Source organism: Stegostoma tigrinum, chromosome 37 (assembly GCF_030684315.1).
Source record: "Stegostoma tigrinum isolate sSteTig4 chromosome 37, sSteTig4.hap1, whole genome shotgun sequence".
Lineage (NCBI taxonomy): Eukaryota > Metazoa > Chordata > Chondrichthyes > Orectolobiformes > Stegostomatidae > Stegostoma > Stegostoma tigrinum.
In genome coordinates, this window is record NC_081390.1 from 18,713,204 (window position 1) to 18,734,131 (window position 20,928).

At 43.0% G+C, this 20,928-nt stretch overlaps 1 protein-coding gene across 1 annotated transcript in view; it reads left to right on the plus strand.

Annotated features, from left to right (window-relative positions):
* The window catches only part of zcchc24 (zinc finger, CCHC domain containing 24), a 222,239-nt gene that overhangs the window by 157,078 nt on the left and 44,233 nt on the right, over positions 1–20,928 (plus strand). The window contains exon 3 of the mRNA XM_048563547.2: positions 11,507–11,671. Within this exon, the coding sequence (XP_048419504.1) occupies positions 11,507–11,671 (165 nt within the window). The remainder of the gene's footprint in view (positions 1–11,506; positions 11,672–20,928) is intronic.

Sequence of the window (20,928 nt, forward strand, 5' to 3'; positions counted from 1 at the left end):
CTTTATCATTTCAAACACCTTTACCAAGTCTCCTCTCAACCTTCCAGGGACAACCATCCCGGCTTCCCTGATCTATCTTTGTGTCTGTATCTCTTGACCCATTTTCCTGATTTTTTTTCTGCCAATGACCTCTTCAGATAAATAAATAACTTTGAGCCCATTGCTGAAATTTGAGTCTATAATACAGACTGATGCATCAATCCTTTACCAAGGGAGTGCTACACTGCCAGAAGTGCTCTGTTTCAGGTGGTGTTAAATGATTCAGCTAGTGAGAATTTAAAACCTCCCGCTGGATGTTGCAGATGGAAAGATAGCGGCAGAATTGTAGTAAGAGAAAAGCCTGAGAGTTTTGAGAAAGCTTCAGCTCCCTTAGCAGCATGGTGCTGTTACCAAATTGCTGGGGAAGTGGTAGGATATTTCCTCCCACCTCTCCTCCCTCAAACCACTGGATCTCCACCTTTTCCCCCTTCAATTGGAATGGGGCCTGTGTCATTTACAAATTGTTCCAGGCACAGGTGACTGAAGTCTTGTGGATATGCTTCTGCAGGTTAACATTTTACCACCAACCTCACTTTACTCCATTGGCCATTATTTCTCAGCACTGGGGCCAGAGGTAGGTGGAGGAATTGCTAACAGTAGAATGCCAAATCAGGCAAGAATCTAAGATGCCAAACGAGCTATGGTACAGTCCTGATGAAGGGTGTAAACCCGAAACATCGATTTTTCTGCTCCTCTGATGTTGCCTGACGTGTTTTCCACCAGATCCACATGGTATACAGAGATAATGGGAACTGCAGATGCTGGAGAATCCAAGATAACAAAGCGTGGAGCTGGATGAACACAGCAGGCCAAGCAGCATCTCAGGAGCACAAAAGCTGACGTTTCGGGCCTAGACCCTTCATCTGATGTGCTCCTGTGATGCTGCTTGGCCCGCTGTGTTCATCCAGCTCTACACTTTGTTCACATGGTATACTGTCAGGCTCAGCTCTGTTTTTAACTCTTCCCTATGGTAGCTTGTGTTAAACAAATACTCTGAGAGCAGTCCTCGCATCATTTCACCCTTGAACCATTAATTCTTCCAAACTTTGCACTGTTTGGCAAATAGTTTGTTCAGAATTGATGCTGATTATTTCAAAGAGGGTCCAGAAGAGTTCAGTGAAGTTTCATTATTGATATAAAATGCAAATGCAGGAGAGAGATCAAAATTGCATTATTCTCCTCCCGTTCTCCCCCCACCTCAAGAATTGTTAGCAGCTAGTATCACTAGAAATAAAGCTAAGAATCTCTAATGTTCCTTCAGCAGCATTTACTGCTGATTTAAGTGCCTGTACATGCTAATTGAAACATTCTTAAAGGTGATTGTTTCGGATGTAATGCTAGTTTCCATTTTGCTCTGCGGATAATTGTCTGCAGACCAGTTTTGGCTTAATTCCAGGCAATTTTCATTTTACGTTATAGAGGATAACCATCAGGTTTCACTGCTCAAAGTAAGTTCTGTGTCTGTACAGTTTGGAGACGAACACACAGTTCATTCCTCAGTCATCAAATATTAACTATGTGGATGGTAGTGTGTGAGCACTGACCAATCTTTTTGCACTGAAGTGGGGTTCAAAAACCGCTCACTGTTTCGAGGAACCAGGCTGACTGATTTTTACAAGATATAGAGCTGGATGAATGCAGCAGGCCAAGCAGCATCAGAGGAGCAGGACAGCTGACGGTCTGAAGAAGGGTCTAGGCCTGAAACGTTAGCCTTCCTGCTCCTCTGATGCTGCTTGGCCTGCTGTGTTCATCCAGCTCCACACCTTGTTGTCTCACGTTCTCCAGCATCTGCAGTTCCTATTGGCTGATTTTTACACCCTGTTTGGAGATAGCAGGGTCAGAATAAAATGGAGAGAGATCCCCTCTTCCAAGCAAGTCTGTTCTCTAGAAGGATTAAAGAAAACAATGAGCTATGGGTACAACTTTTCAGGATCGGCAAGGCTCCAGGCTGCAGTGGTGAAAACTGATAGTTAGTCTCCGTAATGCAAAATGAAAATTGCCTGAGACTTAAATCAAAACTGGTCTGCAGGTAATATTTGCAGATTAACATGGAAACTGACATCAGTTCCGAACAATCCACACAGTCATAAGAAACCACCTCAGAATCAGTAACGAGATAGTAGGAACTGCTGATGGTGGAGTCTGAGATGACAGAGTGTGGAGCTGGATGAACACAGCAGCATCAGAGGAGCAGAAAAGCTGACGTTTCGGGTCTGGACCCTTCTTCAGAAAAAAAATCAACTAAAAACTCCTAGAGATAATAGGAATTTCAGATGCTAGAGAATCCGATATAACAAGGTGTGGAGCTGGACGAATGCAGCAGGCCAAGCAGCAGCTTAGGAGCAGGAAACCTGACGTTTCGGGCCTAGAAATGGGGGAGGGGAAGGGGGTTCTGAAATAAATAGGGAGAGAGAGGGAGGCGGATTGAAGATGGATAGAGGAGAAAATAGGCGGAGAGGAGACAGACAGGCCAAAGTGGCAGGGATGGAGCCAGTAAAGGTGAGTGTAGGTGGGGAGGTAGGGCGGAGATAGATCAGTCCAGGGAGGACGGACAGGTCAAGGGGCGGGATGAGGTTAGTAGGTGGGAAATTGGGGTGTGGCTTGAGGTGGGAGGAAGGGATAGGTGAGAGGAGGAATAGGTTAGGGAGGCGGGGATGAGCTGGGCTGGTTTTAGGATGAGGTAGAGGGAGGAGAGATTTTTGAAGCTTGTGAAATTCACATTGATGCCATTGGGCTGCAAGGTTCCCAAGCTGAATGTGAGTTGCTGTTTCTGCAACCTTCGGGTGGAAAGTCTTCTTGGGGCCTCCGGATCCGATGCATCATCCTCCAACATTTCCGCCATTGGCAATCCGACCCCACCACCAAGGACATTTTTCCCTCCCCACCCTTGTCTACTTTCCAGAGGGACCACTCTCTCCGTGACTTCCTTGTCCGCTCCACACTCCTCTCCAGTCCCACCACACCCGGCAGTTTTCCCTGCAACCGCAGGAAGTGTTACACTTGCCCCCACACCTCCTCCCTCATTCCCATCCCAGGCCCCAAGAAGACTTTCCATATCAAGCAGAGGTTCACCTGCACATCTGCCAATGTGGTATACTGCATCCACTGTACCCGGTGTGGCTTCTTCTACATTGGGGAAACCAAGCGGAGGCTTGGGGACTGCTTTGCAGAGCACCTACGCTCGGTTCGCAATAAACAACTGCACCTCCCAGTCACAAACAATTTCAACTCCCCCTCCCATTCCTCAGACGACATGTCCATCATGGGCCTCCTGCAGTGCCACAACAATGCCACCCGAAGGTTGCAGGAGCAGCAACTCATATTCCGCTTGGGAACCCTGCAGCCCAATGGTATCAATGTGGATTTCACAAGCTTCAAAATCTCCCCTCCCCCTACCGCATCCCAAAACCAGCCCAGCTCGTTCCTGCCTCCCTAACCTGTTCTTCCTCTCACCTATCCCCTCCTCTCACCTCAAGCCGCACCTCCATTTCCCACCTACTAACCTCATCCCGCCTCCTTAACCTGTCTGTCCTCCCTGGACTGACCTATCCCCTCCCTACCTACACTCTCCTCTTCACCTATCTTCTCCTCTATCCATCTTCGATCCGCCTCCCCCCCTCCCTATTTATTTCAGAACCCTCTCCCCATCCCCCTTTTCTGATGAAGGGTCTAGGCCTGAAACGTCAGCCTTTGTGCTCCTGAGATGCTGCTTGGCCTGCTGTGTTCGTCCAGCACCAAAACTTGTTATCTCAATAAAAACTCCTATCATTTTAAAATCCTCACTGTTGACTTAGAACACTTCCATGCCTTCATTCCCTGTCCTTATCTGTTACCTGCAACTCTAAAACTTGCTGTGATCTCTGAGCTTGGCCATTTGCCTACTGTCTGTTTTCCTGTCACCCCCAGTGGAGGCTGTGATTTCTGTGCCCAAACCCTTAAGCTCCAGAATTCCAACCACTCTCTCCTTTGTCAAGACACCAGTTAAAACCCACCTCTAGGGCCAAGATTTTGCAGCTCCTGTCCCTGTATCTCCTTAAGTGACTATTTGTCACATATTGTCTGATAATGCTCCCATGAAGTGCTTTTGAATGGCTTCTCACCCTCAAGGCACCACATAAATGAAAGCTATTGTTAGTGAGTAATTATTCCCTAATGGATTGCAAGGCTGTATTTGGCACATTATGATTCAGTCCCTGTGCAACAGGGCAATTGCAGTAATTGTTACAATGATTTCAAATGACAGCTCGACAGTGTCAAACATTTAAATAAACAGCTGGGTGGGAAACCTAATGAGCTGGGGGATAAAAAACAAGTGACTTTTGAACTTTAAATGTGAGCTCGAGAGCCACAGCTAATCAAGCATTTTATTATTGAGAGGGAAACTGAGGCTGTATAAGCTGACCACATTGACGGTCTTGAGGATGAACCTGCAGATTCCTTCACAGGGGCTTTGTGAACTGACAAGTCACTGCCACAGTGTCCTGGGTCATGTGCAAATCTTCAGAGGTAGGATCTTCTATTCCTGTGTTCGTAGTTAGATGAGGAGCTGACCCGAGACAAAATGATGAAGGGTCTAGGCCTGAAACGTCAGCTTTTGTGCTCCTGAGATGCTGCTGGGTCTGCTGTGTTCATCCAGCTCCACAGTTTATTATCTTGGATTCTCCAGCATCTGCATTTCCCATTATCACTGAGACAAAATGTACTGCTTTGGTCCCGGCCTCATTTGAACTTACCCTCGTGATAGTTGGGAAGCATTTGCCCGCTGACATCCTGAGTTACAGAGGCAAAATAAGGTTTAAAAACTTGCCACTTCAACATACCACCATGATCCAGTGAAGCTCAGCACAAGCTGAAAGAAAGGACAGCACCACGCTTTCTGCTTGGGAACTCAACATCGAGTTCAACAATTTTAGGTCTCGAAGTACCTTCTCCCAAGTCCTTACCTCAACCCCACACTCTCAGCCTTGTTATCACATGGTCTACTATTGCACACAACTCAATGTTAGCTACCGATAGACCCCATTAGTAGCTATTCTTTCTCCTAGGCTGATCATTATCCACTCCTTTGTCTGTACAACTGTCCTGTCACTTTGGGCTCCATCTCTACCTATCATTTGTTCCTTACCCCCTGCCCTCACTCTATCTTTTGCACAAAAGCCAACTTTTCTCTAGCTGCTGTCAACTGAGAGGATTGGTCACTCAACCCGAGACGTTAACTCTGATTTCTCTCGACAGATGCTGTCAGACCTGCTGAGCATTTCCAGCAATTTCTGTTTTTGTTCCTGAGTTCCAGCACCCACAGTTCTTTCAAGTTTTTATTGAGGTAAAATAAGGTGTTGGCCAACGTTGGCATTTCTTGATTGCTACCAATGATAAAGGTTGGACAAAACAAGGGAGATCCATTTAATACAAGGCACTGCTAATGCTCACTGTGAAAGCCCACCCAGGAAGAGGCTCAGGGGGGCTTCTTGTGCTCCAGCAGTGAGGCAGGGAACCTACGTTCAGAACATATGCAAGTCTAAAGATTTCCTGAACATATGGGAAAAATGTTAAACGAAATTCATTCTGATCTGTCTTCAAACCAAGCACTCCTTTGAAGAAGGTAATATAATTATACGTTACAGCCTTAAAGGCCCACACATTTCCACAACTGCAGGAGGAATAACGCAATGGAATAAACTTCAGTTCTTGTAAATGGTGCTTCTTTTGGCATGACGTAAGTAGAGAGAGACATTCAGCCCCTTGATTCTGTTCCAACGTGCTGATTAATTGTTGCTGATCTTCTACCTCAACTCTGCTTTCCTGCCTTATTCCCACAGTGATTAATTCAGATTCCAAAAATCGATTGATCAATTGTTCAATCTATCCTGGAATACATTCATTGATAGAGCATCCACAGATCCTTTGACTCAAAACTTCCAAAGATACACATGGAACAGTTTCTCAACTTTAAGCCTGAGAACACGATCCAGCTGGAGAAGGCAGCATGTTCTCTACTGAGACATGAAATAATTTATTATAGCTTAATCAGTTCAGCTCTCACTCTGCTGACTCCAATTAGATCAGTCCACTTTACTCAATCACATTTCACAGGACAGCTCTCTCATCTGACAGATTTCACTTAGTGAAGTCTTGTTGCTTCCTCTCCAAGGCAGCATGTCCTTCCTTGGGTATGGATATCAAATCCATTTACAATCCTCCAGTGGTAAGAGTTCAGTTGGCCGGACGGCTGGTTTCCATAGATCCTTACAGCGTGGAAACAGGCCATTTAGCCCAACAGGTCCATGCCGACCCTCTGAAGAGCATCCCAGCCAGACTGAGTCCCCTACCCTATCCCTGTAACCCTGCATTTCCCGTGTCTAATCCACCTAGCCTACACATTCCTGGACACTTTGGGCAATTCAGCATGGCCAATTCACCTAACTTGCTCAGCACTAGACATGGGAGGAAACCGGATCACCCAGAGGAAAGCCGTGCAGACTCAGGGAGAATGTGCAAACTCCACACTGACGGTTACGCGAGGCTGGAATTGAACCTGGGTCCCTGGTGCTGTGAGGCAGCAGTGCTAACCGCTGAGCCACCGTGCCACCTAGTTTGCTACGCGTCGTGACACCAATAGCATGGGTTCAAATCCGGCATCGGCTGAGGTTACCATGAAGGATGCTCCTTCTCAACCTCGTCCCTGATCTGTGACATTATAATACCCAAGTTAAACTCACCACCAAACATCTTTCTCATGAAAGAGAAGCCCTGCTGTCCTCTGGGACTATGACTTTATTCCAGAAGTGGTTGTATCCAATTCGTACGTGATTGGAACAAGAATCCCTTACTTTTACATTCCAGCGCCTGCAGTGTCCCCTAAAAATTGTTCCTTCCACCACCCAAACCTCCCATTGACTTAATTGTTTGATGCTCCATCTGTTAACATGAATTGATTTGTTTCCAGCAACACCCGAGCCACTCTGAAAGCTTTTATCCTAACCAGTTCTATGGTAATCTAGAAATGTGTAATGCTTTTACAAATTTTCTATCCACACAATTGTCTGTCCACAAAACTTTAGTTCATGTTGCATTTTTATCCTTCTTGGAAACAATCTTTTTGTTACAAATACCCGTCTCCACATTAACAATGGAAACTGCCTGTAAGTGCAGTACTCAGTGAGTGCTAAACTATCAGAGGTGCCACTTTGTAGCTTGAACACTAAAGGAAATCTCCAACAATTGGGTGTAAAAGATCCATCTGTTCGGAAAAAATATGAGGGCATATTCACCTGGCGTCTATAAAAGGCTTTCTGGTCATTTCCAACATTAATTGTTTGAGGGAGCTTGCTGTATGCAACTTAACTGCTGAGAGTCCAGCATTACAGCAGTGATAAATCTTCAAAAGTACTTAATAGGTTGTAAAATACTTTAGCACATGCTGAGGTTGTGAAAGGCACTATATAAACGCAAGTCCTTCTGAATAAATGCAAGTATGCTCTGTACTTTTACCTAACAGGGTTAGAATTCTTTTTTGGTTCTGGTAATAATTCCAACGAAATGACGTGCAGAGAGAAAATAATGTCAGTGTTGAAATGCTGCGTGTAAACAAACTCAAGTTCTCTGAAAATAATTGTTTAGAATTAGCTCTGATACGTCAGGCATTAGCTGTTATGAGTGTAATGGAATGCCATTAAGGGAAGGGTTCTGGGCTGTACTGTCCACAATAAACCTTGGAGCCATTAATAACTAGCCCGTTGGAGATGGCCTTTAGAGGAGTGTTGGATGGCCAGCACTATAAACGACAACAACAACATATTTTACTTCCTTTTGCTGTTACTGTTAATACTCACTTACCCTCCAAGGCCATAATATAAATGATGACTGTTATTATCATCCAGAACAAATAAAGAACTAATCAGCCGGTTTGTGTTGGTCTTTGTTGAGATGCAAATATTGGCTCAATTACTGGGAGGACAATCTGCTTTTCTTTGATTTGTGCTGATGGATTTTTTTTAAAACAAGTATCTGAACAGGTTAGGTCAGATTAGTTACCATTAGATCCAAGGCCAATAATGTAGCCCTCTGTCAAATTCTTGCCCTGTCACATTTGCCTAGGATATGTGTGCAAGCACTGGAGTAGTGCTCATTACTGTGAGGTATCACAATCATTGTGCCCCTTACATAGGTTTGAAATCCCACAATTCTTTTATATCTCATATCTATGTTATCTCTCCATCCACAAGCAGGGGCTGAATGCTAATAGCTACGATTTTGGTCTTTTCAACTTTACAGTGGCCTCCAGAATGGATTGAAAAATGGAAGGAATTCACTTCAAGGGTGTGACGCATGGTGATTGACAACAAAACAGTTAGTAGCACGAGGACATTCCCCACTACTGCTCCACATGAAATAGTACAAGTATTTGTGGGATGGAAATATTTGATTCGTGATTTGTACAATGTTTGTAACAACAGTGATGCTCAAATTCTTCTGCTTGTTATTTTAATGAATTTACTAAGTCATCTAAAAATATAGACATTAATCAATACCTGGAGTAGCACATGGAGGAATTCTGTGGTAAATGCAATGGCACATTTGCTCCACCCTCGGTTTCCATGGCTTCAGTTGGCTAGTCCCCATGATTTGAATTTCCTTAACCCTATGCCTGTCCATCTCTCTACCTCACTTTCCTCTTTAAAGGATTCCTTAAAATCCAGCCTTTTTGACCAAGCATCTGGCCTTGAGGTCTGATATCTCCCTAAATCGCTGGGTGTCATACTTTATTTTATAACCCTCTCGTTCAGCGTCTTGGAGCATTTCATTATATAATATTAAGGTTGCTATATGAATATAAGTTGTTGTTGACCAGTTGTGCTTAAAGAATGACTTGTATTTACAGAAGACCTTTCACATCTTGGGACATTCCAAAATGCTTTATAACCAATTAAGTTTTATTCTTGAAACGTAGCCACTGTTTGCATCTGTGGAAACTAGTTCAAACTATCTTTTTGGTACAAAGGGTTTCCTACTCTTAAAGTAATTGAAGGTACTACAATAATGTTACTGAGACTACACTTAAATGTAGATCTTAAGGTACAGACTGGATTTCAAAACACCTTCTATCCTTACACAGGATGCAGTCTGATATATCTGACCTATAAGAAAAATTGAAACACATTTTGCAACCCCTGCTTTTCATAACTTGCGTATTGCGATGTTTGCGTTGGTCAGCTGCACTCCCTAAATCCCATTGAAATGTCGGTCAGAGTGGCTGTTTTGTTTGAACTTGGTATCTTTTTTCATCCACTTTAAATGAAATCTTTGTAAAGCCAAAAGACTAACTTCAGAATGTATCTTGTATAGGCATTTCCTTAGATTTCGGCAGATGGACATCATGTGCCATGTATGTAGATTCTATTTGTTAAATAAAATTGTTATGAGCTTATCTTGCACACTGTGTTCACAGTAGATTGGAGGTTACACTGCTTTATAATAATATGTAACAGACTGCCTATTCTTCTGCTGTTGAGCAGAAGACTGGTAAGGGGCTAATCTTGTGCTGTCTTTTAAGAAAGGCTATATGGAAAAGCCAGGGATCTATAGGCCAGTGAGCCTAACACCAGGGGTTGGTAATAAAGTGTGAAGGTGGATGAACACAGCAGGCCAAGCAGCATCTCAGGAGCACAAAAGCTGACGTTTCGGGCCTAGGCCCTGTTTTTGGAGGCAGTTCTGGGAGACAGGATTTATATGTAACCTGAAAGGCAAGGACAGATTAGAGATAGTAGAATGTGGGATAATGTGTGTCTGAAACTAGATTGAGTTTTTTTGAAGAGGTGACCAAGAAGATTGATGACATTGTCCACACGCACTTCAGCAAGGTCTTTGACAAGGTTCCATACAGCAGATTGGTTAGTACGGTTAGACAACGTAGGATTGAGGGAGAGGTAGCCAAATGGATACAAAATTGGCTTTGCAGTAGGCAACAAGAAGGTGGTGATAGAGGATTGTTTGATCAGACTACAGGCCTGTGACCAGTGATGTGCTGCAAGAATTGCTGATGGGTCCACTGTTGTTTTGTCATTTGTATAAATGATTTGGATGAGAATATAGGAGGCATGCTTAGTCAGTTTACAGATGGCACCAAAATTGCTAGTATAGTGGACAGTGAAGAAGGTTGTCTAAGAGTATAATGAGATCTTGATCAGCTGGGCAAGGGGCTGAGGAGTGGCAAATAGATTTTAATTTAGATAAATGTGAGGTGTTGTGTTTTGGAAAGTCAAACCAGGGCAGGACTTACACAGTTAATGGCAGGGACTAGGGAATGTTCTCACACAGAGACACCTAAGGGTGTAGGTAAATAGTTCCTTGAAAATGGTGTCACAGATAATCAGGGTGATGAAGAAGACACTTGACACACTTGCCTTCATTGGTTAGAACATTGAGTACAGGCGTTGCGATGTCATGTTGCAGCTGTACAAGATGTTTGGACTACTCTGTATTGTTCTGCGCACCCTCTTATAGGAAGGATGTTATTAAACCAGAAAGGATACAGAGAAGATTTATAACAATGTTACTGGGACTAGAAGGTTGTAGGGATAGACGGGGACTTTTTTCCCTGGAGCGCAGAAGGCTGACAGGTGAACTTATAGAGGATTATAAAATCATGAGGACCATGGATAGGATGAACAGCCAAGGTCTTTTCCCCAAGGTGGGTGTGTCTGAAGCTAGAGGGCACGGGGTTAAGGTCAGACGAGAAAGATTTAAAAGGGACCTGAGAGGTAGCTTTTTTGCACAGATGGTGGTACATACTGCCAGAAGAAGTGATAGAAGCAAGTACAATTACAACATTTGAAAGGCATTTGGACAGGAATAGAAAAGGCTTAGAGGGAAATGGGCCAAGTGCAGGCAAATGGGACCAGTTCAGTTTAGGAAACATGGTCAATAAGAATGAGTTGAGCTGAAGCGTCTGTTTCCATGCTGTATGATTCTGTGACTCTGCACAATGGCCAGAGGCAATGCCTGCAGATACATAGATATCCCAGTTGCTGTTCTGATGTAAGTTGGGCTGTAGGTTATCAATAGCATATAAATCCTGTCTCCCAGTCCCTCTGCTCAAGGTCAGGTTACTAATGCCAGGAGTAATAAAAAAAAACCAAAGCATTTATTTCTTTTGAATGAAAATCCTACTGTTGGCTAACTATCTCTTTGGATGTGCATTGAGCTATTTCATGCAAACTTTGAAGAGATGAAACTTTCAAATCTGACCAGCATCTTGTTTATCAACAGCCAGATATTTTCCTCATGTGACAAGTTGCAATCAAATTGTTGTTTTAAAATGAAATCTCACCATGCATATTCCTAATAAAGTTCACCTGGTGATTTAAATGGACTATGGCAAAACTTGTTCACCACCTGAGTTGCAGATACCTTGGCTGGCAGGCCTTGCCATTTTAATGCATGTGCTTTGTGTCTGTTTCTTTGCCAGGCACGCCCCAAAGGAGAAGGCCTGACTCCATACCAGGGCAAGAAACGCTGCTTCGGTGAATACAAGTGCCCCAAGTGTAAGAGGAAATGGATGAGCGGAAACTCATGGGCAAACATGGGCCAGGAATGCATCAAGTGCCACATCAACGTTTACCCCCACAAGCAGGTATTTTCCCTAAAACTGAACCAATCGCACATCACCAAGCACAGCTCTTCGGTCATTAGACTGCATGAAACACTGGCAACCTTTGCTCCCCTCTTAAAGAGCCCTAACTTGAGTTGAACTACTGAAGGTCCTTACCTTACTTAAAGCTTGTCGAGGATCCAATTCACAGAAGGGTAGCTTTTAGAAAAATTACAGATGTGTACATTGTTGCACCCACCACGGGCAAAAGTGAAGGAAGAACTTGAAGTTCTTGAAGCAACCTTCACATTCTTGGGATGTCCCAAAAATATTTCACAGCCAATCAGACACTTGGAAGTCTAGCCATTGCTGCAATGTCAGATAATTGGCAACCAGTTTAAGCCTAACAATTTCCTAAAAGCAGCAAAGAGATATATTATCCTATAATCTTTTTTATTGATATTAATAGAGGGATAAAAATCAGCCAGGAATCTGGGAGAAATGCACTGCCCACTTTCAAATAAAACAAGCAACCTTTGTTTGCCTACCTGAGGGAGCAGATGCGACCTGAAATCTATGTCTCATTTGGAAGATGGCATTTCTGACAATGCAGCACTCCCTCAGACAGCGCTGGCTGTCAGTCTACATAACACACACAAGTCTGTACAACTGGCCTTAAACCCAAAACGTTAGGCCAAATGATACCTACAGCTGACGGTTACAGTGGAAGGGAGAGGATTGGTTAGTTCAGTTGGCTCGATGGCTGGTTTGCAATGCAAAGAGATGCCAGCAGCATGGGTTCAGTTCACACACTGTCCTTCTCGGACTCTTCCCATGCCTGAGGTGTGCTGACCGTCAGGTTAAACCACCTCCAGTTGTCTCTCCCTAATGAGAGAGCAGCACCATGGTCTGGCAAGACGATGACAACTTTACCTTTTTGATGTGGAAGAGTTCAGTTAGTGTGGAAAATCTTAAATGAGTCATACAGATAGATTTTTCTAGGAGTGGGAACTTGAAGGGTATTGCTGTTAGCACTGACAAGGTGAATGATTGGATCTTTGCTTGCGTCTGTTCCTGTATTATTGATCTCAATAATATGGGTAGGAGCGACAAGTCTCTCAAGTTAGCCTGGCCCATGTTCCAGAACACTTTGGCAGTGAGCGCGGGGCTAAGTGCCTGTCTAACACTGGTGTACATGGTGTAAGCGCAATTCGATGTCACGGAAGCAACTGTTTTTAGCAAAGACAAAGGAAGCCCTGTCAAACAGGGCAGCTGGGTTCACCCTCTGATCCTAATGCTCTATTAACATGAAAAGCAAAGAGGCGGGAAGTTCCCTGTCATTTCAGGACAAGCTTTTAATCTTCCAAAATCTTTTTGATGATATATTCAATAAGTGTGAGAGACACCTGGTGGTACAGAGAAATATGACAAACCTCGATTGAATTCTGCTCCACACACCACAGCCAAACATTATCTTCAATGAATTCCTTGTTGAGTGTCCTACAATGCATACCACATGGAAAGAAATTGTGATTTGGGGAAAATGCCTGGCAGATTTATGACAAAATTGCTGCTAAACTCACCCATGTAATGTCCTCCTGGATATAGAGCAGTCTTGACAGCAAAACAATCAACCTTTGAAAACAGTAACAGCAGGCAATTATAGTCGTTCATTCAGTCCCCCTTTTCTGACGTGTTATGGCTCAGATCCGGGGCAGGAGGGAATTGAACCTAGAACTTCTGGTCCCAAGATAGGGACACTGGCACTGCACCACAAGATCCTGCAGCAGGTAATTATATAGTGACTTTAGCAAAGGAAAAATTGCCACCAAGTTGCACAAAGAGATATCAAAGCAGGTGATCAATAACTTGATGATGTAGGTAGTTTTTAAGGAACACTGGGAGAAATGCCCTTCCCCCTTTCGATAGTGCCAAGCAATCTTTCTTTTTACCTCCCTGAGAGAGTAGATGGGATGTTGAGTTTGTGTCATTTGAAAGGTGGTACTTCCGAAAGTGCAGCACCCTGCTGGAACTGCAGTGCCAGTCTAGATGACTCAGCCCAGACTGTGCAATGGAGCTTGAACTCAGAATGTTAGGCTAAATGATACCTGTAGCTGACAGTTAAAGTGGAAGAGTTCAGATAGTGTGGAAAAAAGAGTGGATTGGATAGGTTTTTCAGGGACTGGAGAGAGGTTGGAGGGGTTTATGGATGGATGGCATGAGCTTACAACTCAAGCAGTAGCAAAATTTCACATAGTTTGTTCAGGCGAGTTGAGGAACTGGATGCCTCATCAGTATTGAATCTTCACTGTACCCTTTTCATTTAGAAAATAGGAGGATGGATTTCCCACCTCACAAGTTGTGATGTGATACATTATCCATCAGGAAATGCTCAATGTGCTGCCTATAATTGATTATTTATGGATATTAGTGAGAGGAAAACTGTGGGCAGTGTATCTCCAATCTTATTTTTCAGTCCTTGCAGTGGGTGAGATACCGTGCAGGGCAGAGGGTCTCAAAATATCTACTTGAACAATTCAAAGGTCCCCAATATTCGACTCAGCTTCAGAGAGGCAAACCAGATCAGCATTTATGGTCAACACATTAATTAAAAAAAAATTTTGTGTAAAGATTGAAATGACTTAGTCTAAACCACTAGACCAAAAATATCTGAACTTTTAAAGAATATGCACTTGTTCCTGAGATGTGACATAGTTGGCTAAATTAACATTAACTGTCCAACCTTAAATGCCCAGATGATAGTTAAGGGTCAACCACATTGCTGCAGGTCTGGAGTCACATGTAGGCTAGACCAGGTAAGATTTCCTTCTCTAAAGGGCATTAGTGAGCTGCTCATGTGAACTCAAAGTTCTATGATATGCAAAGTCAGAATCACACAGAGGTATTTCTTGAAGGTCAACATTGTAGGATATGGCCTTATTTTCTGGTCAATGTGCAGTTGTTTCTAGATGCCTGAAGATGTGTTAGATGTGGTGGGAATGGGGTGGAGTACTGCAGGAGAAAGTGCAGTATCAGCAGTCTTTCTCCCTCAGCACTCCACCCCCAATACCCACTATTGCATAAATGCTGCCCACTCCACACTTTGCATCAGCTCTGATGAAAAGTCACCTCGAATTGAAACATTAGCCTGCTCTCTCTCCATGGATGCTGCCAGATCCACTGTGGCTTCCAGTGTTTTTTTTTATTGTTTCCAGCACAGATTCCAGCATCTGCAGTAATTTGCTTCTAATATTTCATTGCTGTTTGTGGGAACTTGCTGTCAGCTGTCACATTTCCTTCCATGCAACAATGACTGCATTTCAGGAATACGTCATTGATTGTAAAATGCTTTGTAATGTCTGCCTGGCATTAATAGTGTATAAAAGCAAGCCTTCTTTTAAAATCTAAACTTTTAAGATACATGTTGTGAAGTGCAAACAATGCATAAGACTTAAAAAAATTAATTTCATCCCCCTCATTTGCTTTTGCTTTAATGACTATACTACAATAATTAGGTAGAAACAACATGTGTTTATATAGTGCCTTTCATAGCCACAGTCAGTGAAAAGTACTTTTGAACGCTAGTCATTTCTGTAATGTGAGGGAACATAGCAGACAATCTATGTACAGCAATGAAATAAATTACCAGTTCCATCTATTCAATGCAAGTATGAAATTAAGCCTGACCGACACATCACGCAGGTATTTTCAAATATAACGGATAAGATGTGACAGACAGAAATAACCACTGGTTGGAAGGTGGATCAATTCAGCTGCACAGTTAAACTTTGTACCTTTTTATCTCTTCAATGTTGCTCCTTTGCAGTCACAGAATGGACACGGGCCGTCCTTGAGTTGTGATTGGGTTCTGTTCTGGAGCCAGTCTGCACGTCAGTTTATGTGCAAGTTAGAACACAGTGCAGGACAATGTAGAGCAGCCGTTTGTAACTACAGTACGTCAGGTCTTTAAAGTATCACATTCGTAAGTGTGAGCATTTATGTAAGCTCGTACATCAGGGATCTCCGTATCTCCAAATATGCTTCTTTGTAAAAGATGGATGAAACTTATTTAATGTAAATTATTATTTGATCATACCTCATTCATTTATTGGTATAGTCACAGCCTGAGTAATCTAGATACCTAATGCTCTTTAGGGAAGGAAATCTGTCATCCTTACCTGGTCTGGCCTACATGTGGCTCCAGACCCACAGCAATGTGGTTGGCACTGACTGCCCTCGAAAGAGGTTGAGGAAGTCACTAAGTTCTGGGGTAATTAAGGAGGGGCAACAAATGTTGGCATTCCCACACCCAGGAAAGAATAAAAAAAACTTAGTTTGGCAATGGGGGCAATTGGGGGAAAAAAGCTTGCATTTATAGAGCGCCTTTCATGTCTTCCATCCCAAAGTACTTCACAACTAGTGACGTAGTCAAGGTTGTAATATAGGAAGTGTCGGCAGGATCCAATTTGTGCACAGCAAGCTCCCACAAGCAACATTGTAATAATGATCAGATCATCTGTCCTAGTGATATTGACTGGGGGATCGATATTGGCAAGGAAACCAGGGAGAATTTTCCTAGTCTTCCTTGAAATACTATGATGGGATCTTCATATCCATTTGAGAGAGGGAATGTGGCCTCAGTCTGACATCTCACCAACAAGTAAATGAGGTTTGATCAAACAATAATTTACATTAAATAGGGTTCATCGACCTTTTGCAACGCCAGCATCTCCAACAATTTCAGCATTCTGTTGGTGCCTGACCAGATTGTCAGTCTCTGTTTTGATGCTCAAGTCCTAGAATGGGAGTTGAACCCACAACCTCTGACTCAGACCTGAAGGTACCGCCAACTAAACCACAGCCACTAATGATTAACATTTCTCAGTAAAGCAGCAAAATACCCAAAACACTTGCCCCTTTGTGGCATTGGCATGCTTTGTACCAGTGTGTCCTATGATCACAGAGTTATACAATCAATAAGGAGGCCATTTGGTCCATTGTTCCTCTGCTGGATTATGCCTGTCTCTGTACACAGGCCTCCTGTGTCAAGATGGTGAATGGTGGAGATGGGGGATGGTCGTGAAAGACAGAATTTGATGGAGGCTCCAAGGAAACAGACCCATGGGAAAAGCAGACTTGCAAGCCCTTTCAGTAGCACATTTCATAGGGGAGACAGAATATAATTTATAGTCTGTGCATGTTCCTATTTCTAGCTATATTTGTGCAGTTGTAGAGTTCTGACGTGGTCGTGCTGTTGTGCTCCAGTGCATTGTGACATTTTTCAGCACAAAAAACATAGAATATGTGCCTGCCCAGATCTTTTTGACTTCAACTACCATTTGGGAGGAAGGAGAGGGGAAACCTGTAAAAGGAGGATTTCCTGTGTAACAAAGGGGAGTGTGAAGGGAGTTTGACATTGGACAAAACCAAAGCAAATCCTGTTGCAGACTGCCTTTCACTGGAGCATAGAGACAGCTCTTCTGTCCTTTCCATTTGACAGGACCATAGTGTGTTGCACATGATGAGGAGAAGTACCCATGAGACAAGTAAATACTCCTACCTAATGCACAGATCTGGGATCAATTAGTAACCATGAAAAGAATTTCAGGGAAAAGCAATTTGTTACAAATTAAAATCGCTGTTGCTTAGGTGGGAAAGGCCCAGATGAAAGAAACCGTGAATGTTAGAATGAGATTATTGTAATGTGAAAGAGATTCTTGTGTCAATTTGCTTATAAATAGTAGAAAAAGCACAACAACAATTTCAGCACTCTATAAGAGTAAAAATTCTTATAAGAAAATGCAGCTGTTCTAGAATGATAATTGAATATAATGGAAAAATATTTCAAACAAAGGTGCTTGATGGGTTAATGAGTCTATACAGCATAATTCTGCTAGCACAATTAGTTTTTAGAATAATTTGTCTTTGTATCCTGAACAACTCAAGTTATTCTGTATCTGGGCTTCCAGAAGAGTTTTGCCTGTGCCTTTTAGGCAAGACAGTGGTTTCCTAATGAAAGATTAAAACCAATGATGCAGCCAACTGCGGCTTGCATTTTTGTACAATCTCCTAACTATATGTAGCGCACACATATATTTATGTAGTACACTTAACATAGAAAAGTGTGCCAAGGCACATGAATGGAAGCTAGGGCAGGTGACCTAGGTAGATTTCAATGTGTATTGCAAAAGAGGAGAGGGACAGAGGTTTAGATATCACACGCTAAAAGAATCAATAGTAATGGTTTTGAAATATAGCTAGAGCTGTAGCAAGTGAGTAGAATGTTTGTCATGGCTTTACACATAGCAGGAAGTCTATATACACTTGGGCACATGAGTAGAGCAGGAGATGGATAAGAAAGATATCAGGGGAGGTAAATGATGAGATTGTCCAGGTTGGCTTGTAAGCTATGAAGTTATTCAAGACTGTGATAGGCAGATTTTTAATCAGGAAGGGAATCAAGGGACATGTGGAAAGGCAGAAGAGTGGTGCTGAGGATTATCAGATCATCTGTATAATGGTGGAGCAGACTGAACGGGCCAAATAACTTACTTATGCCCTTGGGTCATATGGTCAGTGAATAGAACATAGATCATAGAATAGTACAGGTGCTTTGGCCCACAATGTTGTGCCAAACTTTTACCCTAATCCTAAGGTCCATCTAACCTCCGCCCCTACCTTATACTATCATCCATATGCCTAACTAATAGCTGCTTAAATGCTCCTAATGAGGCCAACTCCACGACCCTCTCCGGCATTGCATTGCACGCCCCTACCACACTCTGATTGAAGAACCTACCTCTGACATCTCCCCCATATCTACCTCCACTCACTTTAAAACTATGCCCCCTCGTAATAGCTACCTCCACCCAAGGACACCCTCAGGCTGTCTACTCTATCTTTACCTCTGATCATTTTGAACACCTCTATCAAGCCACATCTCATCCTTTGTAGTTCTAAAGAGAAAAGCCCTAGCTCTCTCAACCTTTCCTCGTAAGACCTTCCCTCCATTCCGGGCAACATCCTGGTAAATCTCCTCTGCACCTTTTCCAATGCTTCTACATCTTTCCTGTAATGAGGCAACCAGAACTGGACACAATACTCCAGATGTGGCTGAACCAGGGTTTTGTATAGCTGGAGCATAACTTCCCGGCTCTTGAACTCAATCCCTCTATTAATGAAAGCTAACACTCCATAAGCCGCCTTAACAACTCTGTCCACCTGGGTGGTTGCTTTCAGGGAACTGTGGACATGAACCCCAAGACCCCTCTGCTCCTCCACACTGCCAAGAATCTTTCCATTAACCCTGTATTCTGCTTTCAAATTTTTCCTTCCAAAATGAATCACCTCACACTTTTCTTGGTTGAACTTAATCTGCCACTTCTCAGCCCAGCTCTGCATCCTATCAATTTCCCTTTGTAACCTAGGGCAGCCCTCTGCACTGTCCACAACGTGACCCACTTTCATATCATCCATGAACTTACTAACCCACCCTTCCACTCCTTCATCCAAATCATTCACTATAATGTATTTGAGTGAGGGTGGCGATACAGCGAGGCTGAGGATTTGTGAGGGGAATTTCAGAGTTTACGGGGGTGGAGATGCTAACAGATGGAAGATGCTGCAGAGATAAGGAAATGGGACTTGAAAATTTGAGGAGGAGTTTAAGAAGTCACATTTGGTGCAGTGGATGTGTATGTCTTCTATAGCGGAAGTAAACAAATGACAAAGCAAAAATGATGGCAACAAATTCAAGAAAGGTGACTGTCATGTTATGCTCCATAATGTCTCCCCAGTGGTCCAGACTAAATTATTGCAGTTTAGGTTGGCCGCGAGAGTGAGAAAACACGCAGAGTTTGATTGGAACACAAACAAGTGTAAGAGCGGCAAACACTATTTTTGAGTTTGGTCATGTCTAATGAGACTAGTTTCATAAATTAACTCAGTAAAAGCTCTGGTAGGAAGCAGTGAAATTTGTAAAATTTATCATTCAATTCGGGAGGGAGAAATGTGGGTTGGAAACAATTGTGCTGTACATAAATTAGAAAAGGATGAGGGACGAATTGGCTGGAGTGCATCAGGCAAGAAGCTTAGCAGAAAAGACAGTTGAGAAGCAATAATAGATGTTTAAGAACATAGTTCATGACTCAAAGCAAGGATATATCCCAGTGAGGAAAAAGGAGTCAGGCAGTTAAACCAATAAAGCCGCAGTAAGAAGTCTTGGGGAAAAGAACCTACTTTGACCATAATTCCAGGCCGTATTAGAACACAATGACCGTGAACTTGTTAGAGCTCAGAAGATCAGTGAGAAGAATCATATCTAGAGCCAGCTGGACTAGACAGGCAGGTCAATGACATTGTGAAGGTAGGAGTATGTTGTCTTAGTGATGAACTGGATGTAGAATTTGAAGCTTAATGGAAGATAAAGCAGACGCGATGGGCCATGGGCCATCACTTTCATCCTGAGTGTGGGGCCGTGCGGTCTCTGGCACAAACTCAACAAGACAGATTTGATCTTGCCAATGTTTTGCTCTGGATGAAGCTCTCAGTCTTTCACAAATTGGGACAGAGGGATAAGTGGGGCCACCATATCACTGGGCTTTATGACTGTGTAAAATGTGACAAAGACTCCATTGTAGGAGGCAGCCAGCAAACAATCAAATCTTTATCTTGGTTCGCCTGGTATGAATGCAACAGGTCTGTTGACAAGGCACCATAGTGTTCCATTTCGCGCTCAGTTGTTTGTAAGTGCTGGATAAACCTCTGTACATGAGAATGAAGCTATTAATAAGAGGTTGTGAAATAACAACTGCTTGCATTTTGGTAGTACTGTTAACATTGTAAAGACATCACTCAATACTTGATAGGACTTTTTTTTAAAAAATATTGACTCCAAGCTACATCAGGAGACATTAGGGTTGGTTCTCCACTTTGAAATATACTAAAATGACCAAAAACTTGCTGAAAGAGGTAGACTTAAGGTGTGTTTTAAAGGATGGAGGAGAGTAGAATGATTAAGTTATTCAGGGAGGTAATCCCAGAGTGTGGCCCTCTGTGCTGTTACCCTGATGCACTTGTATGGTATGATCTGCCTGTAAAGCACATCAGATAATGCTTTTCTCTGTGCCTTGGTACACATGACCATAATGAATCAAATCAAATCAAAAAGCAAGCCCCCTACCCAGTACCATATAAGTGCACGTAAATCCAGTCGTTCATTGTCCACCCAAACTGACAATGCTGCGTTTTGCAAAACCCCCACTCTCCCAAAAAGAAAGTCCATCTGGAATTGGAGATGA